At 48.0% G+C, this 20,021-nt stretch overlaps 1 protein-coding gene across 2 annotated transcripts in view; it reads left to right on the forward strand.

Moving 5' to 3' along the window:
* The window catches only part of LOC141085136 (protein-arginine deiminase type-1-like), a 94,560-nt gene that overhangs the window by 44,532 nt on the left and 30,007 nt on the right, over nucleotides 1-20,021 (forward strand). Inside the window, exon 1 of one of the 2 annotated variants that reach the window (XM_073570271.1) lies at nucleotides 683-935. The exons of the other annotated variant lie outside the window; for it this stretch is intronic. Within the exon in view, the coding sequence (XP_073426372.1) occupies nucleotides 844-935 (92 nt within the window). The 5' untranslated portion in view covers nucleotides 683-843. Of the gene's footprint in view, nucleotides 1-682; nucleotides 936-20,021 lie in introns of those variants that run through there. 2 annotated transcript variants of the gene reach the window in all.

Below are 20,021 nucleotides of genomic sequence, written 5' to 3' on the forward strand. Positions count from 1 at the left end.
AAATTCTGAAAAACTCTTGGAAAACTCTTGCAATTTATTTCAGTGGCACATGAGGAGTTTTTGAGCATTTTCTCTAACATCTGATGGAAAAAAGAGAAACTTCTCTAAATTAGACCCCGCCCAATCAGAACGCTGCACAGAGAAGGATCGTGTCATGGAGGAAACTCATCTACATATCGTCAGGAACAGAAAATGCTCCAAAAAAGGGAAAAGCAGCATTTCTGAAGGGGTTCGTGCTGCAAAACTCATATTTCTGACTGTCTGAAAAAACTGTGTATGTACCCGAAAAAAAGAGAAACGAGGTCTGCGGTCACACGGTGCGTTCGTGATGTGTTTTTCGAACATGCAGTAAAAATGCGGCAATTTTACGTTGTTTTTGGAAAATTGCAGCAAACGCATCGGGAAGGAAAAGATAAAATGTCCAGTCGTATTCTGAGATCTTGTGGCCTTATTACCAGGAGTTTTATGACTTTGGTGGAGGTATCCTACTGATCGGAGGCAGCGATGTGATGGATCTCACCACCAGATCCAGGTGACAACGCGCGATGGTCGCATCCGTCCGTTTTCTGCACGGTTGGATCCGATGTTCGTCCGTCCTGACACCAGGCTCCCTCTGATTGGCTCGTTCACGCCCCTGACTTCTGTACATATATATTAGCTTTGGACAGAAGCCACAGAACTCGCCGCCTCCTGGCAGGAAGACAGGTGAGCGCTCTGTGCAGGTGAGAAGCCACCCGCCCTGGTGACTGACGCCGGCAGACGCCTCCACTAATGAGCCCCGTGCTGCTCAGGTGAAGCTGTCACTGAATTCTTCCCGTCACCCGAAGGAACACAGAGGAAACCATGTCTGAGGCCAGGGCCATCCCCGTCACCTACCGGAGGGCGACCTACCAAGTCTGCGTGGTCGGGATCGAGACTACCATCGACATTCACAGGTGCGTTCAACGGATACGTTCATTTTCTTCTATTACTTCGTTTTCCCAACAATCGGACATTCCCCAGCCCCCTGGTATAAATATCACCCTTTTTTGTCTGTAAACCCTGAGATCTGGCATCTGCAGGGTTAACGCCGTCCTGGGAATAGCCGGGGGACATCTTTTGGGATGATTCTGGGTTTATTTTTTCTCCAGGTTTGACTGAAGTCACAAAAAGGTGAAAGTCTTTAAATAATACAGAATGGATACAATTGTAACAAATCCTCAGCTGTGAGGAGTCTTAGCTCAGGACCAGTTTAGATGTAAGGAAGAATGTTTCCATTCACTGACAGCAAGGAAAGATATTGGAAACGAAGAGGAAACAAAGGTCCAATTCTGATGTAGAGATGAAGTTTTATTGATAGCGGGAAAACTCCATCCTGAAATACTCTGTGCTGTGATGACGGGGTCCGGGCATCACCTGCTGTCAGTTTGGCTTTAAGACAAAACTTCCCTGTGGTTGTGTGATCCAGAAGGAGGTCCTCAGCTCCGGGCCCTAACGCCATCCATGGGGGGCTCCAGGATTAGACACAGCCCTGACCCATAGAGCTGACAAACTAGTCTCCAAGTGTAAATGGCTTGAACATTCGCCATTCAGTCTGTCGGATCCACACACGCCATGGATCGCCACAGATCGCCCGTCTCCATAGCTGCAGTCCACAGATACATTCCAGGATTTCTCTAATTCTTTGAATTTTGAGGGACGAACCCTTCACACTGATGTGATTGACAGGAGTTGGTGACTCAGACTGTGGCCGTATGGGTGATTGACAGGAGCCGGTGACAGACTGTGGCCGGACGGGTGATTGACAGGAGCCGGTGGCTGGATTATAGGGAATTACTGCCGGGCATAAGACGAGGCGACACTCCGCATAACCAGAACTCGTCTCCTCCGTGCCAAGACAACGGTGAACAATAGGCTCTGTTCTTCTGTCTTCTGGGGGACCTCTGGCTTTGGTGCCCCTTCTCTTCTAGCTTTAGTTGGGGGTCTCTTGGGTTCTGTGACATGAAGGATGTTACAATGTATCAGTCTGGATTCCAGGATGTTTACATCATAGAGGACTGGACACATTGTGACGAACCCTCAGCTGTGACAAGTGTTGGGTCTCTATGGGGTTTTGATTTGCTGATGCAAGCTATGAACGTGTCCATTCACTGACAGCAAGAAGAGATGTAAAATGAGAAGCGGTGGAAGCACAAGGCCTAGTAGGAACATTTTGTGCTTATGGCCTCTTCCTGTGATAAATATATGCATACTAGCTGAAGAGCCCGGAGCTGCCCGGGCATAGTAACTAACTACGGTTAGTCATACCAAATTATAATGATTATATCTATATATAAAGCTGAGTGTATAGCCCCGCCCACTCCGCATAGCCACATTCACTGTAAGGCTATGTGCACACGTACCGGAACTCTCGCGGAAATTACCGCGAGAATTCCGGAATTCCATTCCGCGGGAAAATCGCATTTTAAATTCCCGCAATTTTCCCGCGGAAAAACTAGCATTTTGCAAGCGTAATTAGCTTGCAGAATGCTAGCGTTCTCCAAGCGATCTGTAGCATCGCTTGGAGAACTGATTGACAGGTTGGTCACACTCGTCAAACATAGTGTTTGACGAGTGTGACCAACTTTTTACTACTGAGGCTGCCTATGCAGCATCAGTAGTAAAAGATAAAATGTAAAAAAAAATAAAAAATGGTGTTATTCTTACCTTCTGGCGTCCCGCGCAGGCGTTCCCAGTAATCCTTTGCGAAAATGCCCGCGATGACGTCAGTTCTCGCGGGATCGCGACGTCTCGCGGTAATTCGCGATGACGTCGCGCGAATGACCGCGAGACTTCGCGATCCCGCGAGAACGGACGCCATCGCGGGCATTTTTGCAAAGGATTACTGGGAACGGGAGCGTGGAGAGAGGCGGGAAGGCTGCGCGGGACGTCGGAGGGTGAGAATAACAATATTTTTTATTTTAAAATTCTATTTTTTACAGGGATATGGTACCCAAAGCCCAGAGGACAGTCTCCTCTCCTCCGGACCGTGGGTACCATCCGCAATTGTTCTGCTTACTTTCCGCATGGTGCGCACAGCCACATGCGGGAAGTAAGCGGAACAATGCATTCCTATGGGTGCGGGATCGCCGCGATTCCGCAAATTAATGAGCATGCTGCGTTTTTTACCGCAAAGCGATTCCGCTGCGGTAAAAACCGCAGCATTAGCACAGCATTGCGGAATCCCATAGGAATGCATGGGATGCTTATTTTTCGCGTTTTCGCTGCAAAATCGCGCGGTTAAAACCGCCGCGGAAACGCGAAAAAAACGCCACGTGTGAACTCAGCCTAATATCCCACATTATCCCGTCAGCCAGAGCTACCGGACTACTACCCCTAATATCCCACATCATCCCGTCAGCCAGAGCTACCAGACTACTACCACTAATATCCCACATCATCCCGTCAGCCAGAGCTCCGGACTACTACCCCTAATATCCCACATCATCCCGACAGCCAGAGCTACCGGACTACTCCCCCTTATATCCCACATCATCCCATCAGCCATAGCTACCGGACTACTACCCCTCATATCCCACATCATCCCGTCAGCCAGAGCTACCGGACTACTACCCCTAATATCCCACATCATCCCGACAGCCAGAGCTACCGGACTACTCCCCCTAATATCCCACATCATCCCATCAGCCAAAGCTACCGGACTACTACCACTAATATCCCACATCATCCCGACAGCCAGAGCTACCGGACTACTCCCCCTAATATCCCACATCATCCCATCAGCCAAAGCTACCGGACTACTACCACTAATATCCCACATCATCCTGTCAGCCAGAGCTACCGGACTACTACCACTAATATCCCACATCATCCCGTCAGCCAGAGCTACCGGACTACTACCACTAATATCCCACATCATCCCGTCAGCCAGAGCCACCGGACTACTACCACTAATATCCCACATCATCCCGTCAGCCAGAGCTACCGGACTACTACCCATAATATCCCACATCATCCCATCAGCCAGAGCTACCGGACTACTACCACTAATATCCCACATCATCCCGTCAGCCAGAGCTACCGGACTACTACCACTAATATCCCACATCATCCCGTCAGCCAGAGCTACCGGACTACTACCACTAATATCCCACATCATCCCGTCAGCCAGAGCCACCGACTACCCATAATATCCCACATCATCCCATCAGCCAGAGCTACCGGACTACTACCACTAATATCCCACATCATCCCGTCAGCCAGAGCTACCGGACTACTACCCATAATATCCCACATCATCCCATCAGCCAGAGCTACCGGACTACTACCACTAATATCCCACATCATCCCGTCAGCCAGAGCTACCGGACTACTACCACTAATATCCCACATCATCCCGTCAGCCAGAGCCACCGGACTACTACCCCTAATATCTCACATCATCCCGTCAGCCAGAGCTACCGGACTACTACCCATAATATCCCACATTATCCCATCAGCCAGAGCCACCGGACTACTACCCCTAATATCCCACATCATCCCGTCAGCCAGAGCTACCGGACTACTACCCATAATATCCCACATCATCCCATCAGCCAGAGCTACCGGACTACTACCCATAATATCCCATATCATCCCATCAGCCAGAGCTCCCGGACTACTACCCATAATATCCCACTTCATCCCGTCAACCAGAGCCACTGGACTACTACCCCTAATATCCCACATCATCCCATCAGCCAGAATTACCGGACTACTACCCCTAATATCCCACATTATCCCGTCAGCCAGAGCTACCGGACTACTACCACTAATATCCCCCATCGTCCGTCAGCCAGAATTACCGGACTACTACCCCTAATATCCCACATCATCCCATCAGCCAGAGCTACCGGACTACTATCACTAATATCCCCCATCGTTCGTCAGCCAGAATTACCGGACTACTACCCCTAATATCCCACATCATCCCGTCAGCCAGAGCTACCGTACTACTACCCATAATATCCCACATCATCCCGTCAACCAGAGCCACTGGACTACTACCCCTAATATCCCACATCATCCCATCATCCAGAGCCACCAGACAACTACCACTAATATCCCCCATCGTCCGTCAGCCAGAGCCACCGGACTACTACCCATAATACATCATCCCGTCAGCCAGAGCCACTGGACTACTACCCCTAATATCCCACATCATCCCGTCAGCCAGAGCTACCGGACTACTACTCCTAATATCCCACATCGTCCGTCAGCCAGAGCCACCGGACTACTACCCATAATACATCATCCCGTCAGCCAGAGCCACCGGACTACAACCACTAATATCCCACATCATCCCGTCAGCCATAGCCACCGGACTACTACCCATAATATCCCACATCGTCCTGTCAGCCAGAGCCACCGGACTACTGCCACCGGACTACTGCCGCCGGACTACTACCCCTAATATCTCACATCATCCCGTCAGCCAGAGCCACCAGACTACTAATATCCCACATCATCCCGTCAGCCTGGGGTCAGAACCAGAGCGCTGAGTGGAATGGCCCTAACTTCCATACCAGGGATCCCTTTAATAGAAGCCTGGGGTGAGAATCAAAGCGCTGAGGGATTTACCCTAACTTCCATACCAGAGATCCCTTTAAGAGGGGCCTGGGGTCAGTACCAAAGCACAGAGTGGATTTGCCCTCACTTCCATACCGGGGATCCCTTTAAAAGAGGCTTGGGGTTAGAACCAAAGCGCTTGATGGATTTGCACTGAATTCCATACCAATGAACCCTTTCATAGAAGCCTGGGGTCAGAATCAGAGCGCTGAGGGATTTGCCCTGACTTCCATACCGGGGATCCCTTTAAGAGAGGCCTGGGGTCAGAACCAAAGCGCTGGATGGACTTGCCCTAACTTACATATCAATGATCCCTTTAAGAGGGAAGATTTACCTATGGATGGAGGATGTGTGATGTGTATATGGGCACGGGAAGGGGGGATCCATTTCTGTCATGTGCTCTCTGCTCCTTTCTGGGGGCAGACAATGGCTGGGAGCTTATGTTCCCAGGGATGCTAGATTTCTCCCACCATGTCAGTGTCTGCTGAGGTGTTTTCTGGAAAACTGTGGCAAAACTGTTGCTCATAGCAACCAATCACAGCTCAGCTTCTTTTAAACAGCTCTGGTGAAATGAAAGATGCTTCGTGATTGGTTGGTGATACACACACATATTCATTTTTATATATAGAGATATAATGTGTCATCAATATCTGACAGCGGAGGGTCCACTGCAAGAAAGCGAAGGAACTGGGGAGGGGGAGCGTGCCAGGGTCTCGGACTGAGGGGCACTGCCGTGTAATGACTGGTGATCTGTGGGGGCAGGGCATACGGACTCTTTGAAGATTTGTGGGACACGATGAGTCAGGGAGGCCGGTGATTATAAGATTATTCTAATAACTTTGACCTCAGTCACCAACAATGTGACAATTGTGGAAATGTCATTGGATCGGATCCACCCTGGGCCGTCAATCAGGGGGACTTTCCCTTTTTCCTGAAAGAGCCACTAGTTTTCTGCTGAAATACTCTGTGCTGCTGGTAGACCCTGCTCCACTCACTGTGTAACTCTCAGGTCCTCAAAAATGGTGCACAGGCTTCATGAATTGCGCAGAAAATAAAAAAATGCTTTTCTTTTTGTCTTTGTGATTTTATTACAAAAAGTCAGTGATTGAGAGGTGTTCACACGAAGCATCGGTTGGAAATGTAGTGATGAAATCGGCCCTTAATCTTCTGCCTAATAAAACAAGAAAATCGCCACTAAGAACGGTGAAGATCAGCACATTCCTGGAATACTCTGTGCTCCATACTAGGAAAAATCATCTCCATGTCAAGATGAAACTGTGTGACACAAAGAGGTCAGAGGATGATGAGAAGATGAAATAGTTATAATAATTATAATGGCCGATGACACTTTGTATCTATATATATATAATTATTATCCACCAATCACAGCCGCCTGGAGCGAATTATAGCCTAGAGAACGGATGAAAAAGGGATCACGGAGCCGCTGCCCCAAAAACTGCACAACGCCGACCCCTGGAGAGGGACAGATCAAGACAGCGCACAGTGCCACTCCTCCTGTCCTGTATATATACACTGCACAGTACCACTCCTCCTGTCCTGTATATATACACTGCACAGTACCACTCCTCCTGTCCTGTATATATACACTGCACAGTACCACTCCCCCTGTCCTGTATATACACACTGCACAGTACTACTCCCCCTGTCCTGTATATACACTGCATAGTACCACTCCTCCTGTCCTGTATATATACACTGCACAGTACCACTCCTCCTGTCCTGTATATATACACTGCACAGTGCCACTCCTCCTGTCCTGTATATATACACTGCACAGTACCACTCCTCCTGTCCTGTATATATACACTGCACAGTACCACTCCTCCTGTCCTGTATATATACACTGCACAGTACCACTCCCCCTGTCCTGTATATACACACTGCACAGTACTACTCCCCCTGTCCTGTATATATACACTGCATAGTACCACTCCTCCTGTCCTGTATATATACACTGCACAGTACCACTCCTCCTGTCCTGTATATATACACTGCACAGTACCACTCCTCCTGTCCTGTATATATACACTGCACAGTACCACTCCTCCTGTCCTGTATATATACACTGCACGGTACCACTCCTCCTGTCCTGTATATATACACTGCACGGTACCACTCCTCCTGTCCTGTATATATACACTGCACAGTACCACTCCTCCTGTCCTGTATATATACACTGCACGGTACCACTCCTCCTGTCCTGTATATGTACACTGCACGGTACCACTCCTCCTGTCATGTATATATACACTGCACAGTACCACTCCTCCTGTCCTGTATATACACTGCACAGTACCACTCCTCCTGTCCTATATATACACTGCACAGTACCACTCCTCCTGTCCTGTATATACACTGCACAGTACCACTCCTCATGTCCTATATATACACTGCACAGTACCACTCCTCCTGTCCTGTATATATACACTGCATAGTACCACTCCTACTGTCCTGTATATATACACTGCACAGTACCACTCCTCCTGTCCTGTATATATACACTGCACAGTACCACTCCCCCTGTCCTGTATATACACACTGCACAGTACCACTCCTCCTGTCCTGTATATATACACTGCACAGTACCACTCCTCCTGTCCTGTATATATACACTGCATAGTACCACTCCTCCTGTCCTGTATATATACACTGCACAGTACCACTCCTTCTGTCCTGTGTATATACACTGCACGGTACCACTCCTCCTGTCCTGTATATATATATATATATACTGCACAGTACCACTCCTCCTGTCCTTTATAAATACACTGCACAGTACCACTCCTCCTGTCCTGTATATATACACTGCACAGTACAGCTCCGCCTGTCCTGTATATCTACACTGCACAGTACCACTCCTCCTGTCCTGTATATATACACTGCACAGTACCACTTCTCCTGTCCTGTATATATACACTGCACAGTACCACTCCTCCTGTCCTGTATATGTACACTGCACGGTACCACTCCTCCTGTCATGTATATATACACTGCACAGTACCACTCCTCCTGTCCTGTATATACACTGCACAGTACCACTCCTCCTGTCCTATATATACACTGCACAGTACCACTCCTCCTGTCCTGTATATACACTGCACAGTACCACTCCTCATGTCCTATATATACACTGCACAGTACCACTCCTCCTGTCCTGTATATATACACTGCATAGTACCACTCCTACTGTCCTGTATATATACACTGCACAGTACCACTCCTCCTGTCCTGTATATATACACTGCACAGTACCACTCCCCCTGTCCTGTATATACACACTGCACAGTACCACTCCTCCTGTCCTGTATATATACACTGCACAGTACCACTCCTCCTGTCCTGTATATATACACTGCATAGTACCACTCCTCCTGTCCTGTATATATACACTGCACAGTACCACTCCTTCTGTCCTGTGTATATACACTGCACGGTACCACTCCTCCTGTCCTGTATATATATATATATATATACTGCACAGTACCACTCCTCCTGTCCTTTATAAATACACTGCACAGTACCACTCCTCCTGTCCTGTATATATACACTGCACAGTACAGCTCCGCCTGTCCTGTATATCTACACTGCACAGTACCACTCCTCCTGTCCTGTATATATACACTGCACAGTACCACTTCTCCTGTCCTGTATATATACACTGCACAGTAACACTCCTCCTGTCCTGTATATATACACTGCACAGTACCACTCCTCCTGTCCTGTATATATACACTGCACAGTACCACTCCTCCTGCCCTGTATATATACACTGCACAGTAACACTCCTCCTGTCCTGTATATATACACTGCACAGTACCACTCCTCCTGTCCTGTATATATACACTGCACAGTACCACTCCTCCTGTCCTGTATATATACACTGCACAGTACCACTCCTGTCCTGTATATATACACACTGTACAGTACCTCTCCTCCTGTCCTGTATATATACACTGCACAGTAACACTCCTCCTGTCCTGTATATATACACTGCACAGTACCACTCCTCCTGTCCTGTATATATACACTGCACGGTACCACTCTTCCTGTCCTGTATATATACACTGCACGGTACCACTCTTCCTGTCCTGTATATATACACTGCACAGTACCACTCCTCCTGCCCTGTATATATACACTGCACGGTACCACTCCTGTCCTGTATATATACACTGCATAGTACCACTCCTCCTGTCCTGTATATATACACTGCACAGTACCACTCCTCCTGTCCTGTATATATACACTACACTGTACCACTCCTCCTGTCCTGTATATATACACTGCACTGTACCACTCCTCCTGTCCTGTATATATACACTGCACAGTACCACTCCTCCTGTCCTGTATATATACACTACACTGTACCACTCCTCCTGTCCTGTATATATACACTGCACAGTACCACTCCACCCTGTCCTGTATATATATACACTGCACTGTACCACTCCTCCTGTCCTGTAAATATACACTGCACAGTACCACTCCTCCTGTTCTGTATATATACACTGCACGGTACCACTCCTCCTGTTCTGTATATATACACTGCACAGTACCGCTCCTCCTGTCCTGTATATATACACTGCAAAGTACCACTCCTCCTGTCCTGTATATATACACTGCACAGTACCACTCCTCCTGTTCTGTATATATACACTGCACAGTACCGCTCCTCCTGTCCTGTATATATACACTGCACGGTACCACTCCTCCTGTCCTGTATATATACACTGCACGGTACCACTCCTCCTGCCCTGTATATATACACTGCACAGTAACACTCCTCCTGTCCTGTATATATACACTGCACAGTACCACTCCTCCTGTCCTGTATATATACACTGCACAGTACCACTCCTGTCCTGTATATATACACACTGTACAGTACCTCTCCTCCTGTCCTGTATATATACACTGCACAGTAACACTCCTCCTGTCCTGTATATATACACTGCACAGTACCACTCCTCCTGTCCTGTATATATACACTGCACGGTACCACTCCTCCTGTCCTGTATATATACACTGCACGGTACCACTCTTCCTGTCCTGTATATATACACTGCACAGTACCACTCCTCCTATCCTGTATATATACACTGCATAGTACCACTCTTCCTGTCCTGTATATATACACTGCACAGTACCACTCCTCCTGTCCTGTATATATACACTGCACAGTACCACTCCTGTCCTGTATATATACACACTGTACAGTACCTCTCCTCCTGTCCTGTATATATACACTGCACAGTAACACTCCTCCTGTCCTGTATATATACACTGCACAGTACCACTCCTCCTGTCCTGTATATATACACTGCACGGTACCACTCCTCCTGTCCTGTATATATACACTGCACGGTACCACTCCTCCTATCCTGTATATATACACTGCACGGTACCACTCTTCCTGTCCTGTATATATACACTGCACGGTACCACTCTTCCTGTCCTGTATATATACACTGCACAGTACCACTCCTCCTGCCCTGTATATATACACTGCACGGTACCACTCCTGTCCTGTATATATACACTGCATAGTACCACTCCTCCTGTCCTGTATATATACACTGCACAGTACCACTCCTCCTGTCCTGTATATATACACTACACTGTACCACTCCTCCTGTCCTGTATATATACACTGCACTGTACCACTCCTCCTGTCCTGTATATATACACTGCACAGTACCGCTCCTCCTGTCCTGTATATATACACTGCACAGTACCACTTCTCCGACACCCTATGTAACGTGGTACTGGGCGGTAACCATGGGCGATGTTCTCATCTATTACCCCCTGCCACTTTACATGAAGGTGGGGGCCCTGGCTGGGTATGAGGACTTGTGCTCTGGGGGCAGCACCCCTTACAGGCCGCATGTAACCGATGTTACTGGTTTCCAGGACCAGATGTTTCATAGTTCAGTGAGGGAGACCAGAGAAGGGTTAAATACAAGGGATAGCTGGTGCACAGTCTTATGGATGTTTCCTTCCTTCGTCTTCTCTCGTGGCCTCCATGACTGCTGTGTCCCCCCCTTCAGCACATCCCGCTCTCACACTACAGTTCTGATTACCAAGTGTCCTTCACTTGTCCTGCGGTTCCACGTTTTCTCCCTTTAAGGTGCCAGTATGGCCGGTAATGTTGACGTTCTGGAACTCTGGCCCCAGACACTTTGTTACCTTAGTTTTATAAGCCCCGGGGTCTCGTGGCTTGGCATCCTCGCCCAGGACCCGTTTCCGGAAGGCCATTGTGTCTGTCAGTCTCTCCTGCTCCCGATCTCACTATTTTTCTCTTCAGTTTCCTCTCACCTAGAGCCCACCAGAATGCGGAACCTCTCAAAATGGACCTTTAGGCCCATTCTTTTTGTGCTTATATCTGAAATTGTTACTTTCGCTGTAACTGACCTCTCCCACTCTGGGCTAATCCAAAATATTAACTCCAACCGTTCCTAGGGTCAAACTGCTCACATCATTAACGCATGACACTATTCACATTATATGTCACATTATATATCACATTTCACATTGCAGCACATAACAATAAACTTGGCTGTTCCTGAGAATGTCCTCATCTTCACCCTGCACTGAGTGTTACTCCCGGTATCTGGTAATGGCAGGCTTCTTACATAAATCATCGGGGTTTATGACATAAAATTACTTTCATTGTGCTGTAATCGCTCGCTGCTTCTTATAATCTGGCGGTTTTATAGATGTAGGGGAGGGGTGCGGACTGAGGACTGATGGCGGATACTTGTCGCTCTCAGTCCTCAAAATGTGGAAAAGTCTGAATAATAATGGAGAATCTCAAGCAACAGAGACGAGCCATAGTGTGAGGAACTGTATCTAATCCTGTGTGATAGCGTCTGCTGAGCCATGTATCTAATCCTCTCCTGTGTGATACTGTCTGCTGAGCCATGTATCTAACCCTCTCCTGTGTGATACTGTCTGCATAGCTGTGTGTCTAATCCTATCCTGTGTGATACTGTCTGCTGAGCCGTGTATCTAATCATCTCCTGTGTGATACTGTCTGCTGAACTGTGTATCTAATCCTCTCCTGTGTGATACTGTCTGCTGAGCTGTGTGTCTAATCCTATCCTATGTGATACTCAGGGGCGGACACTGACAGCTTGGGGCCCCTGTGCAAGAAACGTGTCTGGGCCCCCCTCCTTTTATGGCGTCAAAGCTACATGTGTATATATATATATATATATATATATATTGATATTATATAGCCACAAACACATACATGTATATATATTACATAGTCTCCTTTATTATGTATATTGTTGTCCCTTACACAGTGCCCTCTCTTATGTACAGTAACGTCCCTTACATATTGAATTATATAGAGCCCTGTTTTTTATTACATACCGTCCTGTCTCGTTAGCTGTATAATGCAATGATGGCTGATGGAGCATGGGAAAGCTTCCTTTCTAATGGAGGAGCTGATGGACTGGTAGTTTGCTCCATCAGCAGTCATTTTATATCTAACAAGAGAGGGGACTATGTAATAAAAGAGGGCACTGTTAATAACAAAATTAACAAGAATACACTATGTAAGAGACAGCACTATACATAACAGTAGAGGAAGCTATATAATAAGGGACGGCACCATATATAACTAGAGAGGATGGTACGTAATAAGGGACGTGTTATACATAATAAAAGATGAAACTATGTAACTAAGGGTGGTGTTATACAGAATTAGTGAGTCCGCTATATACTAAGGGACTGTGTTAGACATAGTGAGTACACTATATACTAAGGGACTGTGTTAGACATAATAAGCGATAACGTCTTCCTCCACCTCCCCCTGTTCCTAAGGCCATTATAAGTCCCCCTTCCTTACATCCCAATCCCCCACATCCCTCATTGTCCTCCTCCCCTCGCATCCCATTATTGTCCTCTCCCCCACCCCATCATTGCCCTCTTCACCACCTCCATAATTTTCTTCTCCCCCACCACTACCTTTGCTTTCTCCCCCACCACTCCCATCATTGCCCATTCCACCACCTCCATCATTTCCTCCTCCTCCACCAGCCCCATTATTGCCCTTTCCACCACCACCAGTGCATTCTCCCCCACCACCCCCATCATTTCTTTTTCCCCCACCACCCCATCATTGCCTTCTCTCCATCACCCCCATCATTGCCTTCTCTCCATCACCCCCATCATTGCCTTCTCGCCATCTCTCTCATCATTGCCTTCTCCATCACCCCATCACTCCCATCATTGCCTTCACCCCATCACTCCCATCACTGCCTGCTCCATCACCCCATCACTCCCATCATTGCCTTCACCCCATCATTGCCTTCTCCATCACCCCATCACTGCCTTCTCCCCATCACTCCCATCATTGCCTATTCCCATCATTGCCTGCTCCATCACCCCATCATTGCCTTCTCCCCATCACTTCCATCATTCCCTGCTCCATCACCCCATCACTCCTATCATTGCCTTCTCCCCATCATTGCCTGCTCCCCATCATTGCCTGCTCCATCACCCCATCATTGCCTTCTCCCCATCACTCCCTTCTCTCCATCACTCCCTTCTCCCCATCATTGCCTTCTCCCCATCAATGCCTTCTTTCCATCACCCCTCATGGCCTTCTCCCATTACCCCTCATGGCCTTCTCCCATTAGCCCGGGCATCATGGCCTTTTCTCCTCATCACAGTCTTCTTCTCATGTCCGCATCTCCTCCAGGGCCAGGCTCCACCTACACACACACACACACACACACACACACACCCACAGACATACATACATACACACACACAGACATACACACACACAGACATACACACAGATAGACATACACATATACATACACACACAGACATACATACACACAGACACACACACACATACACACAGACATACACATACACACAGACATACACACACACAGACATACATTCACACATACATACATACACACACACACACATACACACACACACGTACATACACACAGACATACACACATACATACACACAGACACACATACATACATCCATACATACAGACACACACAGATACATACACACACAGACATACACACACAGACATACACAGACATATACATACACACACAGACATACACATATACATACACACAGACATACACAGACACATACATACACACAGACACAAACATACACAGACATACCCACATACATACACACACAGACATACACACACAGATATACACACACAGATATACACACATACAGACACACACATACATACATACAAGCATACACACAGACATACACACATACACACACATGCACACAGACATACACACACACATACATCATACACACATACACACACAAGTGACTGACCTGCGCTGCAGCCGGACAGAGACAGTCTGTCTCCTCCTCTCCTCCCCCACAGCAGCAGCGCAGCACAGTGTGACTGACTCTGATATCATCTCACCTCAGGGCTAGCTCCTCTCCTCCTTGCGCCTGGCGCCACATGGCTAATTTGAATAGTGAGCCATGCTGTGCTGGAGACTGGAGGGGCCCCATGCAATGCAGGCTGCAGGGGCGGTAGGTCGGCCCCTGGTGATACTGTCTGCTGAGCCAAGTATCTAATCCTCTCCTGTGCAATGCTGTCTGCTGAGCCCTGAATCTAATCATGTGTGATACTGCTACTGTCCTGTCTCTTCCCTGGTGTCTCCTCATTCTTCTTCTCTGACTCTTAAGGGTGCAGACAATCTCTCTTCTCAGGGCCCCACAATCTCCAGGTGACTTTTACACCTCTGACTTCTCCAGGGTGAGCATTTCCTTACAGGGGGGTCACGACCTCTTCCGTCTAGGACAGTCACAGACCATCTCCTGTCTGTATACTCCTGCTCACTTTTCCTACGCTCTGCTCCTTTCTCTGCTCACGCTTCCTGTGCTCAGCTCCTGTCTCTGCTCACTCTTCCTGCGCTCTGCTCCTGTCTCTGCTCACTCTTCCTGTCTCTGCTCACTCTTCGTGCGCTCTGCTCCTGACTCTTCTCACTCTTCCTGCACTCTGCTCCTGTCTCTGGTCACTCTTCCTGTGCTCGGCTTCTGACTCTTCTCACTCTTCCTGCTTTCTGCTCCTGACTTTCCTCACTCTTCCTGCGCTCTGCTCCTGACTCTGCTCACTCTTCCTGCACTCTGCTCCTGATTCTGCTCACTCTTCCTGCACTCTGCTCCTGACTCTTCCCACTCTTCATGCACTCTGCTCCTGACTCTGTTCACTTTTCCTGTGATCTGCTCCTGACTCTGCTCACTCTTGCTGTATTCTGCTCCTGACTCTTCTCACTCTTCCTGCGCTCTGCTCCTGACTCTGCTCACTCTTCCTGCACTCTGCTCCTGACTCTGCTCACTCTTCCTGTTCTCTGCTCACTCTTCCTGTGCTCGGCTCCTGACTCTTCTCACTCTTCATGCACTCTGCTCCTGACTCTAATCACTCTTCCTGTGCTCTACTCCTGACTCTGTTCACTTTTCCTGTGATCTGCTCCTGACTCTGCTCACTCTTGCTGCTTTCTGCTCCTGGCTCTGCTCACTCTTCATTGTCAGGAACACCGCACTGCACTTGCTCACTGAGCCAGTGCACATGTCCTGAGTACAAAAACTGTGCACAAAGATACCTGTGGAGCGGGGCAGCAGTGGTGACGATGCATGCTCCAGGCTCACAGGACCTGAAGCATGTGACTGCTGAGGGCGTGGTCTAAACTCCAGAGAGCTAGGAGCTGAGGAAAACTCCTAAAAGGGTAACTACTGGACAATGTTACCAAGGGGCACAGACAGAGACAGAAACCAGATCAAGCCGAGGTCAAAGCACGACAGTACCAAAGGGTTAGACAGAATGGATAGTCAAGATGTAGCAATAGATCAGAAACCAGAACGGGCAATAGACGGTACAATAGGGACAAGCTGTAACGGAGTAATGATAGCCAAGCCAGGAGGTCAGAACCGGAGAAGACAATAGTACCAAAACGAGAGACGGAGTACAGAGTGAGGGGACAGACTGGGTCATACACGGGAAGCAAACAAGCAATGCCGTGTACACGCACACCAGGGGGGTCAGACACACAGCCAGAACAACAGTATATCTGACAGAGAACCCTGGTAAAGAGTGAGTATAAATACCCCTCCGAGATCTAGAAAGAGGCCACGCACACTTAACCATGTGAGTGCAGGGCAAGAACCCTGTTCAAACATGACAGTATCTCCCTCTTAACGGGGGGCCACTGGACCCCCAGGCTTGTCTGGGTATCTGGCGTGGAAAGCCCGCACCAGACGATCAGCATGCACGAACTGGTCGGAACCCATGACCGATCCTCCAGAGAGTACCCCTTCCAGTGTATCAGATACTGGAGTCTCTGGCGCACCCACCGGGAGTCAACAATGCGCCCTACTTCATACTCCAGCTGCCCCTCTACCAGCACTGGCGGAGCATTTGATGAGGGATCCTCTCTCACCGTCCCCACAGGCTTTAACAGGGACATGTGGAAGACATCAGAAATTTTAAAGGAGGTGGGCAGCTGCAGTCGGTAGGCTACTGGGTTAACAACCTCCACAACTTTGTATGGGCCAATAAACTTGGGGCCCAGCTTTATAGATGGTATCTTAAGCTTGATATTGCGGGTGGATAGCCACACCTTCTCCCCTACTGCAAATGCTGGACCTGGCCCCCTCCTCCTATCAGCAAACCGCTTATAGTTTTCCTGGGCCTTGGAAATATTCCTCTGAACCTCCTTCCAAAGAATTTTAAGATGTTGTGTCGCACCCTCAGCTCCAGGACAACCTGAATCCATGCGGGAAAACTCTCCAAAATGTGGGTTAAACCCATAGTTGATCTGAAAGGGAGACTTCCCAGTAGATTGACTCACACGACCGTTGAACGCAAACTCTGCCATGGGCAATGCCTCACACCAATCCTCCTGCCTGGAAGAGGCCAAGCATCTCAAAATCTGCTCCGATTGGTTCGTGCGCTCAGTCTGTCCATTAGACTCTGATTGGTAGGCAGAGGAGAAGGACAACGAAATCCCCAGCTTTTTGCAAAAAGCCCTCCAGAACCTGGCCACAAACTGTACCCCTCTGTCTGACACCACATTCATAGGCACTCCATGCCACCGAATTATATGCTGCATAAATAAGCGAGCCAGGGTTTCAGCAGATGGTAACGCGGGGAGAGGTACAAAGTGGGATTGTTTTGAAAACCTATCCACCACCACCCATATCACCGAGTTGCCCCTGGAAGGAGGAAGATTTTGATAAAATCCATGGACAAATGTGTCCATGGTCTATCCGGAATTGGCAAAGGCACCAACTCCCCGGCCGGCCGGACCTGAGAACTTTTAAAACGAGCACACACCCCACATGCAGTCACAAACTTTTTAATATCTGTTACCATAGAGGGCCACCAGAAACCCCTCGCAATTGCCCCCCAGGTAGCTGCAATCCCAGGATGAGCACTCAACATAGAATCGTGAAATTCCTGCATAAGTCTGAGATGGAAACGTGCCGGTACAAACAATTTACCTGGGGGTTTACCACCCGGAGCCCGAGCCTGGGCCTCCAAAATCCCTCTCTGTAACTCAGATGAGATTTCGGCCACCACTACTCCTGGCTGAAGATTGGAGGAGGGAGGTTCTGGAGGGGACACCGAATCAAAGCTTCGGGATAAGGCATCACCCTTGATATTTTTAGATCCCGGGCGGAATGTGATGGTAAACTAAAATCGAGAAAAAAAAAGCGCCCACCGAGCCTGTCTGGGGGGTTAATCTCTTGGCAGACTCAATATAGGCCAAATTTTTGTGATCAGTGATAACTGTAATGGGATGAACGGCCCCCGCCAGGAAATGCCTCCATTCTTCGAAAGCCAACTTTACCACCAACAACTCTCTATTGCCGACGTCGTAATTTCTCTCGGCAGAGGAAAATTTTTTAGAGAAGGCGCAAAGCCTCAGATTAGTAAGGGTAGGAGGGCCCTGAGACAAAACTGCCCCCACCCCTACTTCCGAGGCGTCAACCTCCACGACAAAAGGTCTTGACGGGTCGGGTTGTACCAATACAGGGGCTGAAGAAAAGCACTTTTTTAATCTCATGAAAGAATTTTTTGCAGCTACAGACCAATTTTTTACATTAGCTCCCTTGAGAGTGAGGTCCGTTAGAGGCTTTACCACCTGCGAGAAGCCCTTAATAAATTTCCTATAAAAGTTAGCGAAGCCCAAAAATCGCTGCAACCCTTTCAAGTCATGAGGCTGCACCCAATCCGTAACAGCCTGGACATTCTTAGGATCCATGCGGAACCCCTCCCCTGACACAATCAAACCCAGAAAGGATACTTCTTGCATGAAGAATGAGCATTTTTCCAACTTGTCATACAAATGATTCTCCCTCAGTCTCATGAGAACCATCCGCAAATGGTGCAAGTGAGATTGACTGTCCACCAAGTACACCAGAATGTCATCCAAATAGATAACCACAAAACGACCAATTAAATCAGAGAAAATTACATTAATAAAATTCTGAAAAACAGCAGGAGCGTTGGTAAGACCAAAGGGCATAACCAAGTTTTCGAACAGCCCTTCAGTTGTCAGGAATGATGATTTCCATTCGTCCCTTTCCCGGATTCTTATAAGGTTATATGCCCCACGTAAATCCAGTTTAGGGAACCACTTGACCCCGGTGAGTTGGTTACATAGATCAGGAATTAGGGGGAGAGGGTATGTATTTTTCACAGTAATTTTGTTTAATTCCCGAATGTCGAGGCACGGCCGCAAACCACCATCTTTTTTCTTAACAAAAAAGAAGCCCGCCTCCACAGGTGAAACAGAAGGCCTAATATGCCCTTTGCGGAGACTCTCGGTAATGTATTCCTTCATGGCTAGTCGTTCGGGCCCGGGCAAATTGAACAGGCGAGCCTTGGGTAACTTGGCTCCAGGGACTAGATTAATGGCACAATCAAAGGGTCTATGTGGTGGTAGCGCCTCAGCCTCACTTTCGGAAAATACGTCTTCAAAATCTTTCAGGTACTCCGGAATACCTTCCAGATCGACAGACGACACTGACACAGATTTTACTGAGGTGACAAGAGTTGTCAAGTTACAACATAGACCGTTAGCCATACAACCCCACTGAATGATCTCCCCCGTGACCTAGTCAATGGTAGGATTGTGGCGTTGAAGCCAAGGCGTACCCAGTACCAGTCCAGCCGGCAAATTATTTAGAACAAAACACCTTAATTTTTCCACCTGAGTGGAACCCACTTTCAGAGAAAAGGTATCAGTCATGAAACAAATTCCCTCCTGGGTGATAAGAGAAGAATCAATTGCCACGATTTTAATAGGATCTTTTAACCTGACTGTCCCTATCTTATGAAAAGTCACAACTTTGGCATCGATCAGATTAATAGAAGAAC

This window comes from Dendrobates tinctorius, unplaced genomic scaffold, assembly GCF_039654945.1.
Source record: "Dendrobates tinctorius isolate UK_male_01 unplaced genomic scaffold, ASM3965494v1 ptg000028l, whole genome shotgun sequence".
Lineage (NCBI taxonomy): Eukaryota > Metazoa > Chordata > Amphibia > Anura > Dendrobatidae > Dendrobates > Dendrobates tinctorius.